Here is a 17125-nt window from a genome sequence, read left to right as displayed (position 1 = left end):
CCACCCCAACACATACATAAATAACGTAATAAAAATTTAAGATGTAGGGAGACGGTAAGCCATCAAAACCCACACACAACAATCAGCTTTTGGCTTCAGGTGTCCAGTCGGGAACTGAGCGTGCAAGATGTCTCACATTTTAGTCTTCAGTTTCCTTTATCGGCTTTTTATCCATGTTCATTGCTCATTTTCCTATTATATGTTCCTATTTCTGTTTTTTACTTCTAAGAGTGGTTTGGATATTATGGCATTAACCTTTGCGTTTGCTTGGGTTTATTTTTTTTCTGGAAGGGAAAATTTAAAACTTAAGAGATGAAATTTACACTTGAAGATTTATTTAATAAAAGTGTCTAGGATGTTAATTGACTATAGTTGGACTTGGGTTTTTTGTTGTTGTTTTTGTTTTTGATGCTGAATAGAATGAAGATAATTTAAAAGAAGCAGGTAAGACACAGCAGGGATAAGCAGGAGGAAAGGCTGTTGGCAGAAAGGGAAAATGACTCTATGTGGAAAGAGGGCAGAACTCTTAGTAGACAATGCCTTTAAGGCAGGGCATAGACGAGGTAGGAAGTTGGTCATTCTGACTCTTTGTTAGGAAGAATTTTCTGGTAACTTGCCATTAGCTTGAAACTTTGTAAATCAGACAGGAATTTTCATGTTTTAAAAAGGACCACTCATTATGAATTACAGTTCTGTAATTGTGCCAGGGCAGGCAAGTGTTTGGAACAGAGATCCCCACCCCCTTTTCTCAGCGCTGAATCTTGCCCATTGCGCACATCCTGTAAAGGGAAACTGTGTGACTCTGGGCACATTTCAAAGAGCCCTTTAGAATCTCTACATCATCTTTGAGAGGGAGGAGGGCGAACATTCCATAGTCTCTCTCTCTCTCTCAGTCTCTCAGTCTCTCAGTCTCTCTCTCTCTCTCTCTCTCTCTCTCTCTCTCTCTCTCTCTCTCTGTGTGTGTGTGTGTGTGTGTGTGTGTGTGTGTGTGTGTGTGTGTGTGTGTTAAAACACCACCAGTTGCTCACCATCCTTGATTTTATGATAGCTGGAGCAAAATGCTTAAAAGGATAAATGCAAGCAGTGCACAGCAGCCACTCACACGGAGTCGGTGCTTCAGAGCAGAGCCACTACAGGGCCAGCAGCAGGCGGCCACGAAGGGCTTAGAGAGATGAGTGTCTGGCATGGATGTGGATATGTTCTTGTGTAACAATGATTTATTCTTCAGACTAGAGGACTGGGAGCAAAGTTGCTTAGCCATCACGTGGGTGCTAAAGAATGACCTTTGAGGGAGCAGGCATTTGAAGTGGGATAAATCAGCTTTTCCAAGCAGCTTGTAAAGACTCTAGCAGGAGCAGCTCATGGCAGTCCTTTCACAAATGAGGGACTTGGAGTCTTTTTTGCTTCTGATTGCTTTTGTTTGGTCTGTTTTTCTGCTTTCTCATGCGGAGAAAGGGCTAATGCTTCTGGGCATGGTTTCCTCATAAGCCTGTGCTGGGAGAAGAGGGTTTCCACACAGGGAAAAGTTCTGGGTTTGTAGTCGTTCTTCACCACAGGGTTAGTGCCAGTCATCTCGCTGGGTCTGGGGAACTGACTAAGGGAGCACTACGACCCCTGCAGCCTGGACAGCAGCACGCACACGTGTCTTTGCAGTTACCACTCACAGGCAAGGCAGTCTACCATCGGAGAGAAAGGCGATGCAGCAAGGAAAGAATCCAGAGCGTGCAGCCTGGGTTCTAATCTCAGTTCCTGACGTGCAAGATTAATTTGGGGCACGCCTTCTAATCTTCACACTTAACGTCTTCATCGGTAAAGCGACGTTCCTTGCAGTGTCTAAAGTGGACGGTGTAGACCGTAGATCTGCTCTAAAGACCCAGGTTGTTGTGGAGGTTAATGAAACTTTCCAACCTCTTTCTCCATACTTTTCTTAAAATCAAGACAGGGTGTCTCTGTGTATCCCCGGCTGTCTTGGAACTCACTCTGTAGACCAGGCTGCCTGGAACTCAGAGAGATGCTCCTGCCTCTGCCTCCTGAGTTCTGGAATTAAAGGTGAGTGCCACCACCTGGCGGCTAACCTTCCAGTCTTTTTACCAGCTTGTATTTTGGGCATCAGAATTTATCCTTTTTCCTTTTTTTTTTTTTTAAATTGTGTGTGTGCGCGAGTGCGTGTGTGTACATGTACACACACGTGTGTGTGTGTATCTTTGGATGTGGAAACAAAGAACCTCAGGTATCATCTTCAGGAGTATTGTTTACCTCTTTGGAGACAGGGTCCCTCATTGTCCTGGTGCTCACAAAGTAGGCCTGACTACCTGGCCAGCCGGCCCCAGGGGTTTCTGCCTGTGCCTCCCCAGTGCTGAGGTTACAAGTGACACCACCAGGCTTGCATGGGCTGGCAGTGAAGCTCAGGTCCTGAGAAGCAAGCCAGTTTACTGACAGAGGAACTTCCTAAGCCCTACATTTTGAATTCTTTATACTTTTTTAAATTAAAGAAGAAGGGATATTGCCTAGGTCTTTAAAAAATTGTTGATGAAAGTTTTAAAGATAATACCACTTTGGAAAGTTTTTCACTTGTTTTGTGTTGTTTTGTTGTTAATCTTTTTGAAGACTACGTTTTCTCAGCCTTACAGTAAAATTAGAAAAAGAAATGGTAACAAAGCGATCCATTGATCTAAATTATAGCTCTTTTTTACAGAATTAACTCATGAAATGAGTTTGGGTTAACAATCATTGGGTTTTTCCTTCCAAAGTTTAGACTAAGCCCGTCTCCTTATTTTATATTGAGGGTACTGAGACCAGGCCAGCCACACATCCTGAGGCCCAGGTCTCCTCCAAGTGCTGTTACTATAGCGTGAGTTAGAAAGGTTGTTAAGAAAACCCCCACGTAGTGGGAGGTAAACCCAGCCTTCCCTGGATCTGTTCAACAAGACGGTCTAGAGTGCTCATCGAATCTTAAGGGTCATTGGGCCAAACTGTGCATGTCCACATACAAACAGCAAACAGCTTTTCTTTCTTTCTCTTCCTTTTTCTTTTTCTGGAAGTAGGGCAGACAGATTTATTAGAGAAAGTGAGAACTCTTGAGTGTGGGAGTGAGGGAGGGGTTCTATGGGAGGGACACCCAGGAACAACAACATTCTTCTCAGAGAACCGAAAAATCAAGTTTACTACTACACAGGAAGCCCAAGTTCTGGTCTCGGTTCTGTGTGCCAACATTAGTCAAGAAAATTCAGCTTAATCTCTTTGAGCTAGTACTTTCTGTTTATAAGGTGAGAAGGATGGTGTCCAGGCCCCACGGCAGGACTTTCAGGAGAGAATCTGTGAAACTCAAATGCAGGGAATAAGGAAGGTGTGCGAGAGATTGGTGCCTTTTTGTTTTCTGAGGGTTTTGCTTTATTTTTTAAAATTTAATCTTATTTTTAAAAATATTTAAGAAAAAATGTATTAGGTTTATTCATTTTATTTTGTGTGTGAATGTCTTACCTGCATACATGCCTGTGTACCACGTGTGTGCTTGGTGCCAAGGAGGCCAGAGAGGGCATCAGATGCCTCGGAACTGGAGTTATAGATGACTGTGCACTGCCGTGTGGGTGGGTGTTGGGAATCTAGCCCAGGTCTGCAAGAGCGATGAGCACTCTTAACTTCTGAGCCGTTTCTCCAAGTGGAGAGCTTTGCGTTTATCAGATATTTTCACATTTTATTCCTCTATGTGGTATGTTTTCTGTATTTATTTATTTATTTTTATTTTTATGAGAACATGGGAGTCTCAAGTCTCACATATCCCAGACTGTGGATGACTTTGAACTGATTGTCCTGTCTCCACATCTAAGTGCTGGGATTGTAAGCATGTGCCATGTGTGTAGTATATGCCATGATGGGCATCAAACCAAGGGCCTTGTGCATGTTAGCGAAGTATCCTTAGACCCTCTCCCCACCCAACTATCTTTTTAAAGTGTGTGTGTGTGTGTGTGTGTTGTGTGGTTTATGTACACATGGGTGCATGCACTTTGGTGGCTCAAAGTTAAATGCCAGGTATCTTCCTTAATTGCTCTGTACTCTGAACTCGGAATCAATTCGAGCTAGTGTGTCCAGGTGCTCGCCTCCCAGCCTTCCTTCAGAGTGCTGGGATTGCAAATGCAGCCATCCCTGCTCTCCTCTGGGCAGGGGCTACAAGCGCATGTGCCCACAGCTTGCCTTACATCCTGGGGGCCAGGATTTAAACTCAGGTCCTTGTGTGTGAGCAGCAAGCGCTCTGAACCATCTCCCAGGCTCGCTCTGTGTGTCTGTGTCTGTATCTGTCTGTCTGTCTCTGCACTTAAGCAAAAGGAGAGGTACAGAGTAGTTCAGATGTAGAGTTCTTGCCTAGCCATGTATAACGCCCTGGGTTCAAATCCAAGAACAGAAAGCAATAAACCAGACAACAAAAGCAAATAACTTTTTTTTTTCTTTTAAAGGAGTTGCTATGAGCCCTGTCTTCTGTGCCTGGCCTCCTATCAACCAAATCCTTTCTCTCACTGTTACTATTTTCCTGTGTATTCCTTAGGAATTTCTTACTTTTCTTCCTTTTTCACTTATCTTGTGACACTTGAATATTATATACCCTTTACAAAATGTGCTTTATCTTGGAGCTATTTCCCTATCAGTACACAGTGAGCTTCATCATGATTTTGACGTTTTATAGACATACCATAATTTAACCAGTGGCTGGGGATTTTTACTTGGTAAAGTCCCGAATGATTTTTATGTCCAGATGGTCTTTGAGTCTGGTGTGGGAACTTTTCTCTGTTATTTTAAAGCACTTTACAGTCTTGAAATCAATCCTTATAAAACCTCTTTTGGGGGCTGGAGAGATGACTCAGTGGTTAAGAGCACTGACTGCTCTTCCAGAGGTCCTAAGTTCAAATCCCAGCAAGCACATGGTGGCTCACAACCATCTTTAATGAGATCTAATTCCCTCTTCTGGTGTGTCTGAAGACAGCAATAAATCTCACAAATAAACAAACAAATAAATCTTTAAAAGAATAAAACCTCTTTGTGGTAAAGTAGGGTATACTTGGTAGACAGAAGAAATAATAATTTAGGATTTTGTTGACTATAGTGTGCAAGGCTTCATGACACTCCCTACCATGTTCCTCTCGGAGGCTCCACTGGCAAGTACAGGATCTGAGGAACACAGCCACTCAGCCTGCTTTGTAGGGCTGGTAAATGTCAGCATTGCTGCACTTACGACCACTAGTAAATTGACTTCCTTAAAATTGATAGAGCGTGCACAAAGGATCTCCACACAGATGAAGCTTTGAGAAACAAAACCAGTATAGAGAGGAGATATGCAAATGTTCTTTTTATAGATTCAAAGTTTTAATCTTAAAAAAATCCTAACTGAAATAGGTGTATGCAGAAGTTGACTTCCTTAATGAAATTGAAGGTGCTTATGGTAGATGAATGTGGCTCCCTCCCTCCCCATCGGGGTTTCTTTGTATAGCCCTGGCTGACCCTGAACTCAGATCCACCTGCCTCTGGGACTAGAGGACTAAAGTGCACAACCATGACCAGTGAATGTGGCAAAGAATGTGGCCTTGCCTTTGTAATGTGACCTGTTCAGAGTGTTCGAGTGAAATGGAAGTTTCTCGGTTTTAATTTAATTTAAAACTTGAGGCACCTGAGTTTCCTGATTCTCTCACGAGTGCTAAAGTGTGCACTTGGGTTACTGTACCATAGCTGTAGTCCTTCGTGTGTGCTCTGGCATAACATTTCTCTTCCCTCCCACTCCGCTCACCCTCCTTTGCTGAGGATGCAACCCAGGGCCTCCGCACACTAGGCAAGAAGTCTACCCCTGAGGTGCATCTCTAGCTCTGGCCTACCCTTTCTTGTGTATCTGTGAATATTTATCCCTTTTGGTTTTGAGACTAGGGATATGCCAGTCTGGCCTGAAACTTGTTGCCCAGCCTGACTACAAGCTCAGTCTTCTGCTCGAGCTTCCCAAGGGCTAAGTGCTGGGATTGCAGATTGCTATGACTGTCTTGTGTCTTTTTTTTTTTTTTTTTCGGAGCTGGGGACTGAACCCAGGGCCTTGTGTTTGCTAGGCAAGCGCTCTACCACTGAGCTAAATCCCCAACCCTGTCTTGTGTCTTTTTGCTGATGCCAAACTTAGCCTAAAGTCATGAGAATTTAGATATATTAGTATACTTGAAGATTAAAAATTAATACTTGATATATTTATATATTAATATGATTCTTTCTAATAAATGGGAAATATTGAGCCCAGAGCAGCTGGGTCTTGTCTAGGTCAAATACCGTCTCCAAAATATATTACAACGTTTGCTAGTTTCCCTAGACAAAGTCTCATGGCCAAGCTGCCATGAGAATTTAATTTTGAATGCATTCTATTGTGCTTGCTCCCCTTCCCTCCTTAATGTGGACTAGTTAATAAAAATCGACAAGGAGTATTTGTTCTCAGGCCGTCATGGAGCCCAGCTCATTGTGAGCAGGTAGTATATAAACTTGATTGAAGTGAAACAGATCTTGGAAAAAAAGAATGAAGAAACTTCAGCCATGCCCTGTGCGTGATTTTTCTCATCTTCTTTTACTTAAGAGTATGTTGTGTTCACATGGTTAAGTGTTACATGGTGGTAAGTGGGTGTCTTTACATTGTTTTGTTTTTTTTTCCCCTTCTCTTAGGTCCTTTCCCATAACCTGTGCACGGTGCTGAAGGTTCCACACGACCCTGTTGCCCTTGAGGAGCACTTCCGGGATGACGATGAGGGGCCTGTCTCCAATCAGGGCTACATGCCATATTTAAACAAGTTCATTTTGGAAAAGGTATGATGCTAACTAACCCTTCTCACCTACAGCCTTTTCTTTTCCTTTTTTGCTTTTGTGCATCAAGTGGGCCAAGGCAGCCCTTATTGGTGAGCACATTAAGAAGCTAGGTATGAAGCCAGATATGATGGCGCACGCCTTTAGTGCCGGGACTCTGGGAGGCAGAGGTAGGTGTTGTTTCTGGATTTTAGAACAGCCAGGGCTACACAGAGAAACCCTGTCTCTAAAAACAAAGACAAACAAAAAAGAAGCTGGGTGCTGAGGCCTCAGGAGGCTGAGGCTTCTGCTCCTCCTCTTTCCGTCGGATACCCCCAGGTTGGTTCCTTCTTTCAAATTAAAAATGTGTTTGTGTTGCTCTGTGTCCATCTTCTGTCAGGATGCTTTACTTATCCTGGAAAGTAGGGTTCTCCAGTGTGGCAGGGGGTGTGAGAGAATGAGTGTGATGGAGTTAAGCAGGGGTAGGAAGGATGATTATTGTTACTGGGTAGATCCCACACAGCAAACTGCATCGCACACTTATCCTAAGGTGAGCACTAGTTCCTTTTCCTGTTGCTATGTTGAAGAACCCGACAAGAAGCAACTTAAGGAGGGAGATACTTTGGCTCCTGCTTTAATCAAGACCTGATGGGGAAGGCTTAGCAGTAGGAGGGGTTAGTGGCTGTGGCAGCAGAGGTCCGAAGCTGCTCGCTCACATCAGGCAGACCGGGAAGCAGATTAGAGGGAAGGATGATTGCTGGAGCTCAGCTCACTTTCTCTCTTTTCCCTTTTCCCTATGCCTAATTCTAAAGCCGGCAGAATGGCATCACACACATCAGGATGGGTCATCCCTCCTAAGTTAGTCCTCCCTGGGAGTGGCGTCACAGACACACTCTAGGGCCACAGTGGTTTTCAACCCTTGGGGTGGGTTGGGATCTCTCTGAGGTCCAGTAACAGGTGTCCTGCATGTCAGATATTCACATCATGATTCATAAGAGTAGTGAAATTATAGTTATAAAGTTGCTACAAAAGAATTTCATGGTGTGTGTGTGTGTGTGTGTGTGTGTGTGTGTGTGTGTGTGTGTGTGTGTGTGGTCACCATGGTGTGTGGAACTAACTGTATTAAAGGGTTGCATGCCCTAAGGTATGTTTGAACCAACCCTCTGTACCTTAAGTGTTTTTGTTTTCTTGAGACAAGTTCCTCTGTATAGTCCTAGCTTTCCTAGAACTTGCTATATAGGTAGACCAGGCTGGCTGCAGACTTTTCCTGTTACTATATGCAGTGATCCACCTGTCTCTGCCTCTTAGAGTGCTGGTATTAAAGATATGTACAACCATGTCCAGACATAATCATAAACATTATGGATAGTACTTGGGGTGGCTGAAAATGACTATAATTCTATCATTTGGGAGATAGATATAGGGGGATTAGAGATTCAAAGTCACCCTCTGCTACAGAGTAATTTCCAAGCCAGCCTGGACTACATGAGACCCTATTTTTAAAATCAAAATAAACAAATTATAGGCAGTAAGGAGAATTATTTGTGTTATTAAGACGTTATGAAACATACCACAGAATTCTCAGAAGTCTGGAAATTGCTTTGTTTTCCAGCACCAGGATTAGCATGGGCTGAGTCAGCAGCAGGGGCATGGTCCACTGGCCTCGTACTCTGAAATTCTGTGCTACTGTAGTTTGTTCCTCTTGGTGTAGTATGTTTTTAGATTTGCATGTTAAGTTTTGAAACACTCTCAATGTCTGATACTTTAAAGTTCTATAACTGGGGAGAAAACATTCCCCAACAGATAGCAGAATTGGGAAACCCCAACATTTGGAGTAAAGCTTTGTCATGCAGCCAGTGAGGATGTGATGGAATAGTGTACCCTGTTCTCGATGCCTGGCCACCTGGAGCGGAAGCTGACCGGCCATCTTATCATCCTAGGAAAGCGTCAGAATTTCCATGCAGTGGGGTCAAATCAGCAAAGATTACCATCTTGTCGGGCTGGAAAGATGGCTCAGAGGTTAAGAGCACTGTCTGCTCTTCCAGAGGTCCTGAGTTCAATTCCCAGCAACCACATGGTGGCTCACAACCACCCGTCTTGAGATCCAATGCCCTCTTCTGGCCTGCAGAATAAATAAATATTCAAAAAAAAAGAGAAAAATTTAAAGATTACCATCTTGTTTTGAAATTTGCTTTGGGGAGAAATAAAGCCAAATAGTGTGAGGAATGACAGGAGGAAGATTGCTGTTCCTTATGCGGTGAGAATATGAACTATTGACCATACACTTGCTAGACGTACATTCCTGTAACTTTGCTGGATCCCAGTGGTAACTCTGTGAGCAGAAGTAGCTTAGCCAATAAGCAGCAAATAGATTAAAACAATACTTAATACTTTTTTAAAAAAATTATTTATTTATTTTATGTATATAAGTAGCTGTCTTCAGACACACCAGAAGAGGGCATCAGATTCCATTACAGATGGTTGTGAGCCACCGTGTGGTTGCTGGGAATTGAACTCAGGACCTTTAGAAGAACAGCCAGTGCTCTTAACCACTGAGCCATCTCTCCAGTCCTAAAACAACTTTTAAAATTACATTTTATGTGTTTATTGTCTGTATGAAGTTGAAGAGGGTGCCCTTGTGGAAGTTGGAGGTCAACTTGTAGAAGTCAGCTTCTTCCACTGTGTGGGCTCTGGTGATTGAACTCAGTTTTCAGGCATGGCGGCAAACACCTTTCCTCACTGAGCGTTTGCTGGCCTGTAAGCAGAATTTGAACTTAAACCATTTAACTTCTCTCAGCAGTGTTCTTTTAACTGTACTCTTAAAGACTAAATTTTACTCTTTTTCAGAATTATTATTACTGCTACTATTATTATTTTCTACATAGGGGGCATGATGGTTGAAGGCAGGGGTGGAGTTACTTTGAAAACTTTCTAATAATCTCAGACTATCTTGGCTCTTATCCAGTTGTCTCAGATGCTTTTAGATCTCTTCTGTGTCTCTTTAGTGTTTTTTGTGTCCACTGGTCGCTTTCTCTGCATCTTCTGTTACTGCCTGGGAGTTTTACTCTGAATAGTCTGGGCCCTGGAGTGCATTACATTAAAACCTGCTTTTGGAAAAATAACTTTAGTTTTTGGCAACTGCATTTACTGCCAGATAGACATTTCTGATGTTAGTCACACGGACAGAATTTACTTTCAGTTTTTCTGAAACTTCAGATGGTTAGCCAGTCTGTTATTATTTACCAAATACTTTTCCTGAGTATTAATTTTGTAGGTTTTTTTGGGGGGGGGTTAGTTTTATAGGCCTTCTTTTTCCTTCCTTTCTCCTCCTCACCCTCCTTCTCTTTTTGAAAGCATTATACTTGGATTACTTGATGGTGAATAATTGAAGACATTGGTCAGTTATTTTTTTTTTTTTCTGAGACAAGGTTTCTTTGTGTAGCCCTGGCTGTCCTGGAACTTGCTCTGTAGACCAGGCTGGCCTAGAATTCACAGAGATCACCTGTCTCTGTCTCCTGAGTGCTGGGATTAAAGGTGTGCCACCACCGTCTGACTGGGATATTCCTTTTACAAAAACCATGTCTCATTAGCTACAGCGTTCTGCCTCAGCATGTTTTGATACATGGGTTCTCCCATGGATCCATGCTCATTAGGCTTGCCGGCCTCCCTGTTGGCAGCTCTCCTCCTCCTCCTTGAGTGTTAAAGGTTCATCTGGGCTATCTGACTAAAACCAGTAGTCCAGTGGCTGGCCACATGCCGAGTTCTCGTTGGTGATGCCCATGCTTTCCAGCAGAGTCCGCTTTGCTTTGTTGTCATTTGCACTTAGGAAGCAGAGAGACCACAGTGTCTCATCTCAGCGTTGTTTCCTCTGGGCCGCACTTTTCGCAGTTTTCCTTTTCTATACTTTCTTACCATGTTTGGTGCTCATGTAATAGTTACAGTTCTTGCATAAAAACTGTTCTTTTTCAAAGCTTTTTTTGACAGAGTTTCTGAAAAATTTTAAAATATATATTTTATGTGCACGGGTGTTTTGCCTGCATGCATACTTGTGCACCACATTCATGCAGTGCCAAAGGGAGCCAGAGACAGATCCCCCAAACCTGGAGTTACAGGTGAGGACGGAACTGGGATCTTCGTGAGGAGCAGCAGGTGCTCTTAACCAGAGAGTCATCTTGATCCCCATAAAAGTCTGCTCCTTGTTTCTTCTATTAATGAATGACTGCACATTGGCTCTGTCGCTCACTCAACTGTCATTGACCATGGGTGGTATTGTCCTTAAGCATTAGCCCAGGCTGGTCCATGTTTTTTCTCACTGCATCTACCTATGTTGTTCTAAAGTAAGTAAATTAAAAAAAAACTTTAAACATTTTTTTATTTATATGTATGGGTATTTTTCCTGTATGTATGTCTACACACAATGTGTGTCCCTAGTGCCTGCGGAGGCCAGAAGAGGGTCAAATCTCCTGGAATTGGGGTTATAGGTGATTTTGAACCACAAGTGGAAATCCAACTCAGGCCCTCTGGGAGAGCAGCCAGTGCGCTTTAACTGCTAAGCCATTTCTCCAGCCTAAAGATTAAGTAGTTTTAATTTACTACAATGGCCAGATTGCCTTTCATCATATTTATAAATCCTTTCTTTCTGGAGGGGGAGGTGGTTTGAAATAGGTTATGTAGCCCAGTCTGACCTCAGACTTACTCAGTCATCTAGGGTGACCCTGAACCTCCTGATTGTCCTATATGCACCTCCCTAGGGTTGGGAATTGTAGGCACTCACCACTATCCATCCCTTCTAGGCTGTGCACTTTTGAGTGAATAAGGCATTTCATGACTTTATGCTCCTAAATACGTGGTCAGTAAATGCAAGAGCAATGTGGTTTAAAGAAACGATATGTTTAGAAATAGCAGTGCCAGGGTTGGGGATTTAGCTCAGTGGTAGAGCGCTTGCCAAGCAAGCAAAAGGCCCTGGGTTCGGTCCCCAGCTCCGAAAAAAAAAAAAAAAGAAAAAAAAAAAAAAAAAAAAAAAAAGAAATAGCAGTGCCGTTGGCAGAAAATTCACATCCCATGCAATTTAGCTGCTTAATCTTATATTATAGTTTGTTGGTTTTTAGTATGGCTGATTTTGTATAACCGTACCATAACCAATTTTAGAACAGTTTGGTTATTCCCTTCCAAAAAAACATCTAATCTGACTATCATTCATAGTATCTTCCCCCACAGTTCTAGGCAAGCACTGGTCTATACATTGCCTGTTTTTGCCATTCATTTTGAATGGAATCATCCCACGTTCAGCTTTTGTATCTGACATCTGTCACCTTGCCTGTTTCTCTTGTTTCAGTTCTTATGGCAGAATATTATTAAAAATAAAAAAGATTTATTTTTAGTTTTATTTGTGTGTGTGTGTGTGTGTGTGTGCGCGCGCGTGTGCGCATTCACACATGTGCCTGTATGTATTTATACATGCAAGTGCTTGCACTGCCCTTGTAGTCCAGCAGAGGACATGGAATTAACCCTGGCTTTGGTGTTATCAATAATGAACCACCTGACATGAGTACTGAGAACTAAGTTTGGGTTCCTAGCAAGAAGCAAGAGCAGTAAGCATTCTTTAAAAAAAAAAAAAAAGCCCTCCCTTCATTTCCCCTCTCCCCATTCTCTCACTGACATACTATGTTTTGTTCACACCTTCATCAGTTGGTAGACATTTAAGCTGTGCTTCAGCGTGACTGACTACTTTGGCCTTTTCTCTGTTCCTCTTATGCCGAGGTTCTTCCTGCTTCCCCTCTGTCAGGCTTCACTTTAGAATACAGCCAGTCTTGTTCATCCTCTAGTCACTTCCCTAGGTAGTGCCCCACCCTTTCAGAGTGAACTGGAATTCTCACAGCATTCTGCGCTGCTCTGTTACAACAGTGGTGTTAAGGATCTGGTTCAGCCTCTGGAATGGGCATTCTGTGCCCGACGGTCAGCTCACTGCTGTCGAGTTTGAGTACAGTGACTGATACCTGGTAAATGCTTACCACTTAAAAAAAAAAAAAAAAAAAAAAAAAAAAAAAAAAAAAAAAGAGCTCTGTAGTCCTGTAGCCCCCAGGCAGGCCTGAACTAGGTTGATCTTGAATTCATGGTGGTCCTCCTGTATCAGTCCTCCAAGTGCTGGTATTACAGGCATAAATCACCATACTTGGCTCCTTTACAAATAGTTAAGCAAATAAACCTTGCATACTAGACACTGGGGATTCAGATGTGAATACAATATGGCCTTATATTGGAAAGGATTTGTGCTTTGTGTTTTGTTTTTGGTATGAACTAGAGCAGCAGTGCTCATCCTGTGGGTTGGGACCCATTTGGGGTCACATATCAGATATCCTGCACATTACAATTTATAACAGCAAGATTACAGTTATGAAGTAGCAACAAAACAATTATATGGTTGGGGTCAGCACAACATGAGGAGCTGCATTGAAGGGTCACAGCATTAGGAAGGGTGAGAGCCACTGGGCTAGGACAATGAAGAGCTTGTGTTTAGGGAGGAATCTGAGGGTAGAAATGCATGAGACTACAGCAGGAGCCTTCCCTTGTCCTGCATTTTCTTAGCTCCACACCTTTGCTCTGGTTTTATGGCTCATAAAACAATTATTTTTTTCTCATTATGGTACAGTTCACATCATATAAAACTTGTTCTTTTGTTTGCCTTCTGACATGCTGGACATCATCATAGCCCAAACTGATCCTCTTTGGCGCGCACACGAGTAAGGATCTCTTTGTTCTTTATCCACTGTTAATGCTAGTCTAACTACCTCGTGAGTGTCTTTGCCTCCCTTCTCTCTGTATATCGGGGTGCTGTGATTACAGACACGTGACCACGCCCAACTTTATGTTAGTTTCAGGGGATTTGAACTCTGGTCCTCATGCTTGTGTGACAGACACTCTACCCACTGAACCACCTCCCCAGTGCCTACTCCCTACCTTGGTTGGTTTTTTTTTTTTAAAAACAAGATTTCTCTGGCTAGCCCAGACGTTATTACATAGACCAGGCTGTCCTTGAACTCACAGAAATCTGCCTGCCTCTGCTTCACAAGTGTTCTGATAAAAGACATGTTTGATGATACCCAGTTTTGTTTTTGTTTTTGTTTTTGTGTTTTGGGGATAGTATCTTGCCACGCAGCTCTGGTTGGCCTCTATATATTTGTTACGCAGTCCATGTTGGCCTTTAACTTGCAGCACTCTGCTTGCTTTAGCCCTGTGAGTGCTAAGATTACAGGTGTGTACCACCATGCTTAGCTCACAATTACTATCTTAAAGTGCACAACTTAGTAGTTGAATAGTTATAAATAGTAGTAGTTGTCAGGACATTCACTATCCCATCATCCCTCAGAGAAATCCTGTATTCCTTTATATCACTCTCAGTTCTCCCTTTTCCCAGACTCCAGGAAACGAGTAACCTACTTTCTGCTTCATGGCTTTGCCTTTTCTGAATGTTTCTTCTTGGCTGTCGTTTAACAGTGCTGCAGTGGATTTGGGGATACAGTATCTCTTCAAGGTCCCGTTTTCAGTTCTTCTGGATATTTACCCAGTAATGAGATTGCTGGATAATGTGGTAGTTTCATTTTTAATTTTTAAGGAACGTCTGTACCGCTTTTCTCAGTAGTTGTGCCATTTTTCAGTTTTAGCAACAGCACACAAAGGGGGATGTACAGAAACTGGGCCGTTTGTGTTCCGTTGCTCAGTTTCTCTACACCCTCACCTCACTGATTTTCTTTTGATGATGGCCAAAAGATAGGTATGAGCTCTTAGCTCATTGAGTTTGATTTGCATTTCCCTGTGATAAGTGACTTTGAACATCTTTTCCTAGACTTATTGGTCACTTGTAGACATTCTCTGGATATTATATCTATCTATCTATCTATCTATCTATCTATCTATCTATCTATCTATCTATCTATCTATCTAGGCTTGTCTAGTCGAGCCTTTGCTCATTTAGATCTTTTCCTTTGGCCATTGTTAAGTTGGGTAGTTTTGTCATTGAGTTGTAGGAATCTTGTTTTCTAATAATTAACCCCTTATAAATGCATGCTTACTAAAAACAAGATACCCTTGTTGTTAGAGTATCTTGGAGTGTTCCATGTTTTCTTTGAGAAGTTGTATAAGTATAGAAGTATAGTTTAGATCTTTAATTCACTTTGATATAATTGTTTGTTTTTTTAGGCAGGATCTCATGTAGTCCAGGCTGGCCTCACACCTATTGTGTAGCTACAGATGTTCTTGAGCTTTTGATCTACCCAGTGCTGGATGGCAGCTGCCACCACCTTGCCCAGTTATGTGTTGTTAAGGATCGAACTCAGGGACTTGTGCGTGTTAGGTAAGCACTCGGCCACTGAGCTAGCTTCAAACATTTCTGAGTTGATTTTTGTGTAAAGAGCATTCTACTGTGTGTTACTATCTAGTCTCTGGAACAGTACTAATTGAGGAGACTGTCTTTTCACTGTGTATTCTTGGCCCTTTATTGAAGATCACATGATTATAAGCCTGAAGACTCATTCTGTTCTGTGTGTTTCCAGGTCTGTCATCCTCATAATGTAACGCTGTGGTTATTTTAGCTTTGTTTGTACTTTAGGAAATGTGAGGCCTCCAGCTTTGTTCTCTCTCTCTCTCTCTCTCTCTCTCTCTCTCTCTCTCTCTCTCTCTCTCTCTCTCTCTCTCTCTCTTCTTCCCTCCCTCCCTCTCTCTCTCTCTTTTGTAACATTGTTTTTGGCTATATAGAATCCCTTGAGATTCCATATGAATGTTAGAATTTTTTTTCTGTGTCTGGTTCTGCAAAAATGCATTTTGGTAGGAATTTCATAAATTCTGTAGATTACTCTAGGTGTTACGAACATCTTAGGTCTTCTAATCCATGAACATAATGAGATGCGTTGCTACCTGTTCATATCTTTTTTTTCAGCAGTATTTTATGTTACAGTTTTCACTGTAAGTCTTTTACGTTCTTGAAGTAAGAAGAGATACACAGTACATGAGATTCAGTCATCCACACTAGGGACTTACGTGGCTTGCTCCTTTCCAATCTGTGTGCTTTTTACTTATTTTCCTTGCCTCATTGCTTTGGCTAGTACTTCTAGTATTATGTCAAGAAGTAACAAGGTGGATGTCCTTGCCTTATTCCTCCTCTTAGAGGAAGGGCTTTCTGCTTCTCACCGTTGGATGTGATGTTATTATTATTATTTTTCCAGATAAGGTTTCACTCTGAAGTTCTTTGTTCTTAACCTAGGATGGCCTTGAATTCACCAAGTAGAGGGGGATGATGTTGACCTGCTGATCCTCCTGCCTCTACCTCCCAAGTGCTGGGATTACAGGTGTGTTGTGCCCACCTTGGAGTTCTTTTTCTGGTTCCAGTTATTTTTGCTTTCTATCCTCTGTCTGTGGACATCACTGTGCCATTGTCTTCTGTCTCACAAGTTGACCTCTTGTGGCTTGCTTTTCCCTTCTTTGTTTTTGGATATCTCTTTATTTCTAGAATATCAACGTAAAGATGTCCACAGATGAATACCTCCCTCCTTCTCCCTTGTTTTGTGCACCTTCCTTCTACCTCCTGAAAACCTCTACACAACATGTCAGTGTGTTTAGTGTGCTCTTTTCAAGCAGAGCCGCATCCTACCTTTAAAAACCGTTGTTTCCTCTTGTGCTTGGCGTAGCATAAGTTTGACTTTACCGCTGGTGTTTGATCTGTCATCTTCCTGCTGGTCAGCCCAGGTCACCCTGTGTGAGTGCTGCTGCCCCGTGCCTTTGCTTCAGCCATTTCCTCTCCTGCTCTTGGATGCTTTTCCTTGTCTTCGTCAATGCCCCTGATTTTAAAAAACAAACAGAACATGTATTTAGTGTGTGTGCACATCACTGTGTTACAAAAGGAGAAAGGAGAACCACTCAATGGTCAGTTCTCTGTTCCCACTGTGTGGCATCCAGGTACCAAACTCACATCATCAGGCTTAGCAGTAAGTGCCTTTACCCACTGAGCCATCTAGCTGGTCTCCAGAGTCCTTTAAGGTCCACTTCAAATGCTCTCTTTTCTACAAAGTACTAAACTGGACTGGGTACCATTTCTTAAGCCCTTTGTGATGTGGCCTCAGTTCACTTTCCAGTTACATATCAAGCCACTCCTTTCGAGTTACCATACAATCAGGGAATCAGTTCTTGTTCCTCAGAGCAGGAATTCGTGCTTTTATGCACATGCCCTTTCCACATGGCCTGCCTTTTACTTAGTGCTTTGAGCTGGTGTCCTGTCCATGGCTGTTATAAGCAGTTCTGCACAGATAACGTGTGTCGCACAGGGCTTTTTTATCTCTGACAG

At 42.6% G+C, this 17125-nt stretch overlaps 1 protein-coding gene across 1 annotated transcript in view; it reads left to right on the top strand.

Moving 5' to 3' along the window:
- The window catches only part of Swap70 (switching B cell complex subunit SWAP70), a 60709-nt gene that overhangs the window by 15141 nt on the left and 28443 nt on the right, over positions 1 to 17125 (top strand). Inside the window, exon 2 of the mRNA XM_032892913.1 lies at positions 6676 to 6816. Within this exon, the coding sequence (XP_032748804.1) occupies positions 6676 to 6816 (141 nt within the window). The remainder of the gene's footprint in view (positions 1 to 6675; positions 6817 to 17125) is intronic.

This window comes from Rattus rattus, chromosome 2 (assembly GCF_011064425.1).
Source record: "Rattus rattus isolate New Zealand chromosome 2, Rrattus_CSIRO_v1, whole genome shotgun sequence".
In the NCBI taxonomy this organism is placed as follows: domain Eukaryota; kingdom Metazoa; phylum Chordata; class Mammalia; order Rodentia; family Muridae; genus Rattus; species Rattus rattus.
The sequence above is the reverse complement of the archived record's forward strand: the minus strand, read 5'-3'. Positions and strand labels throughout refer to the sequence as shown.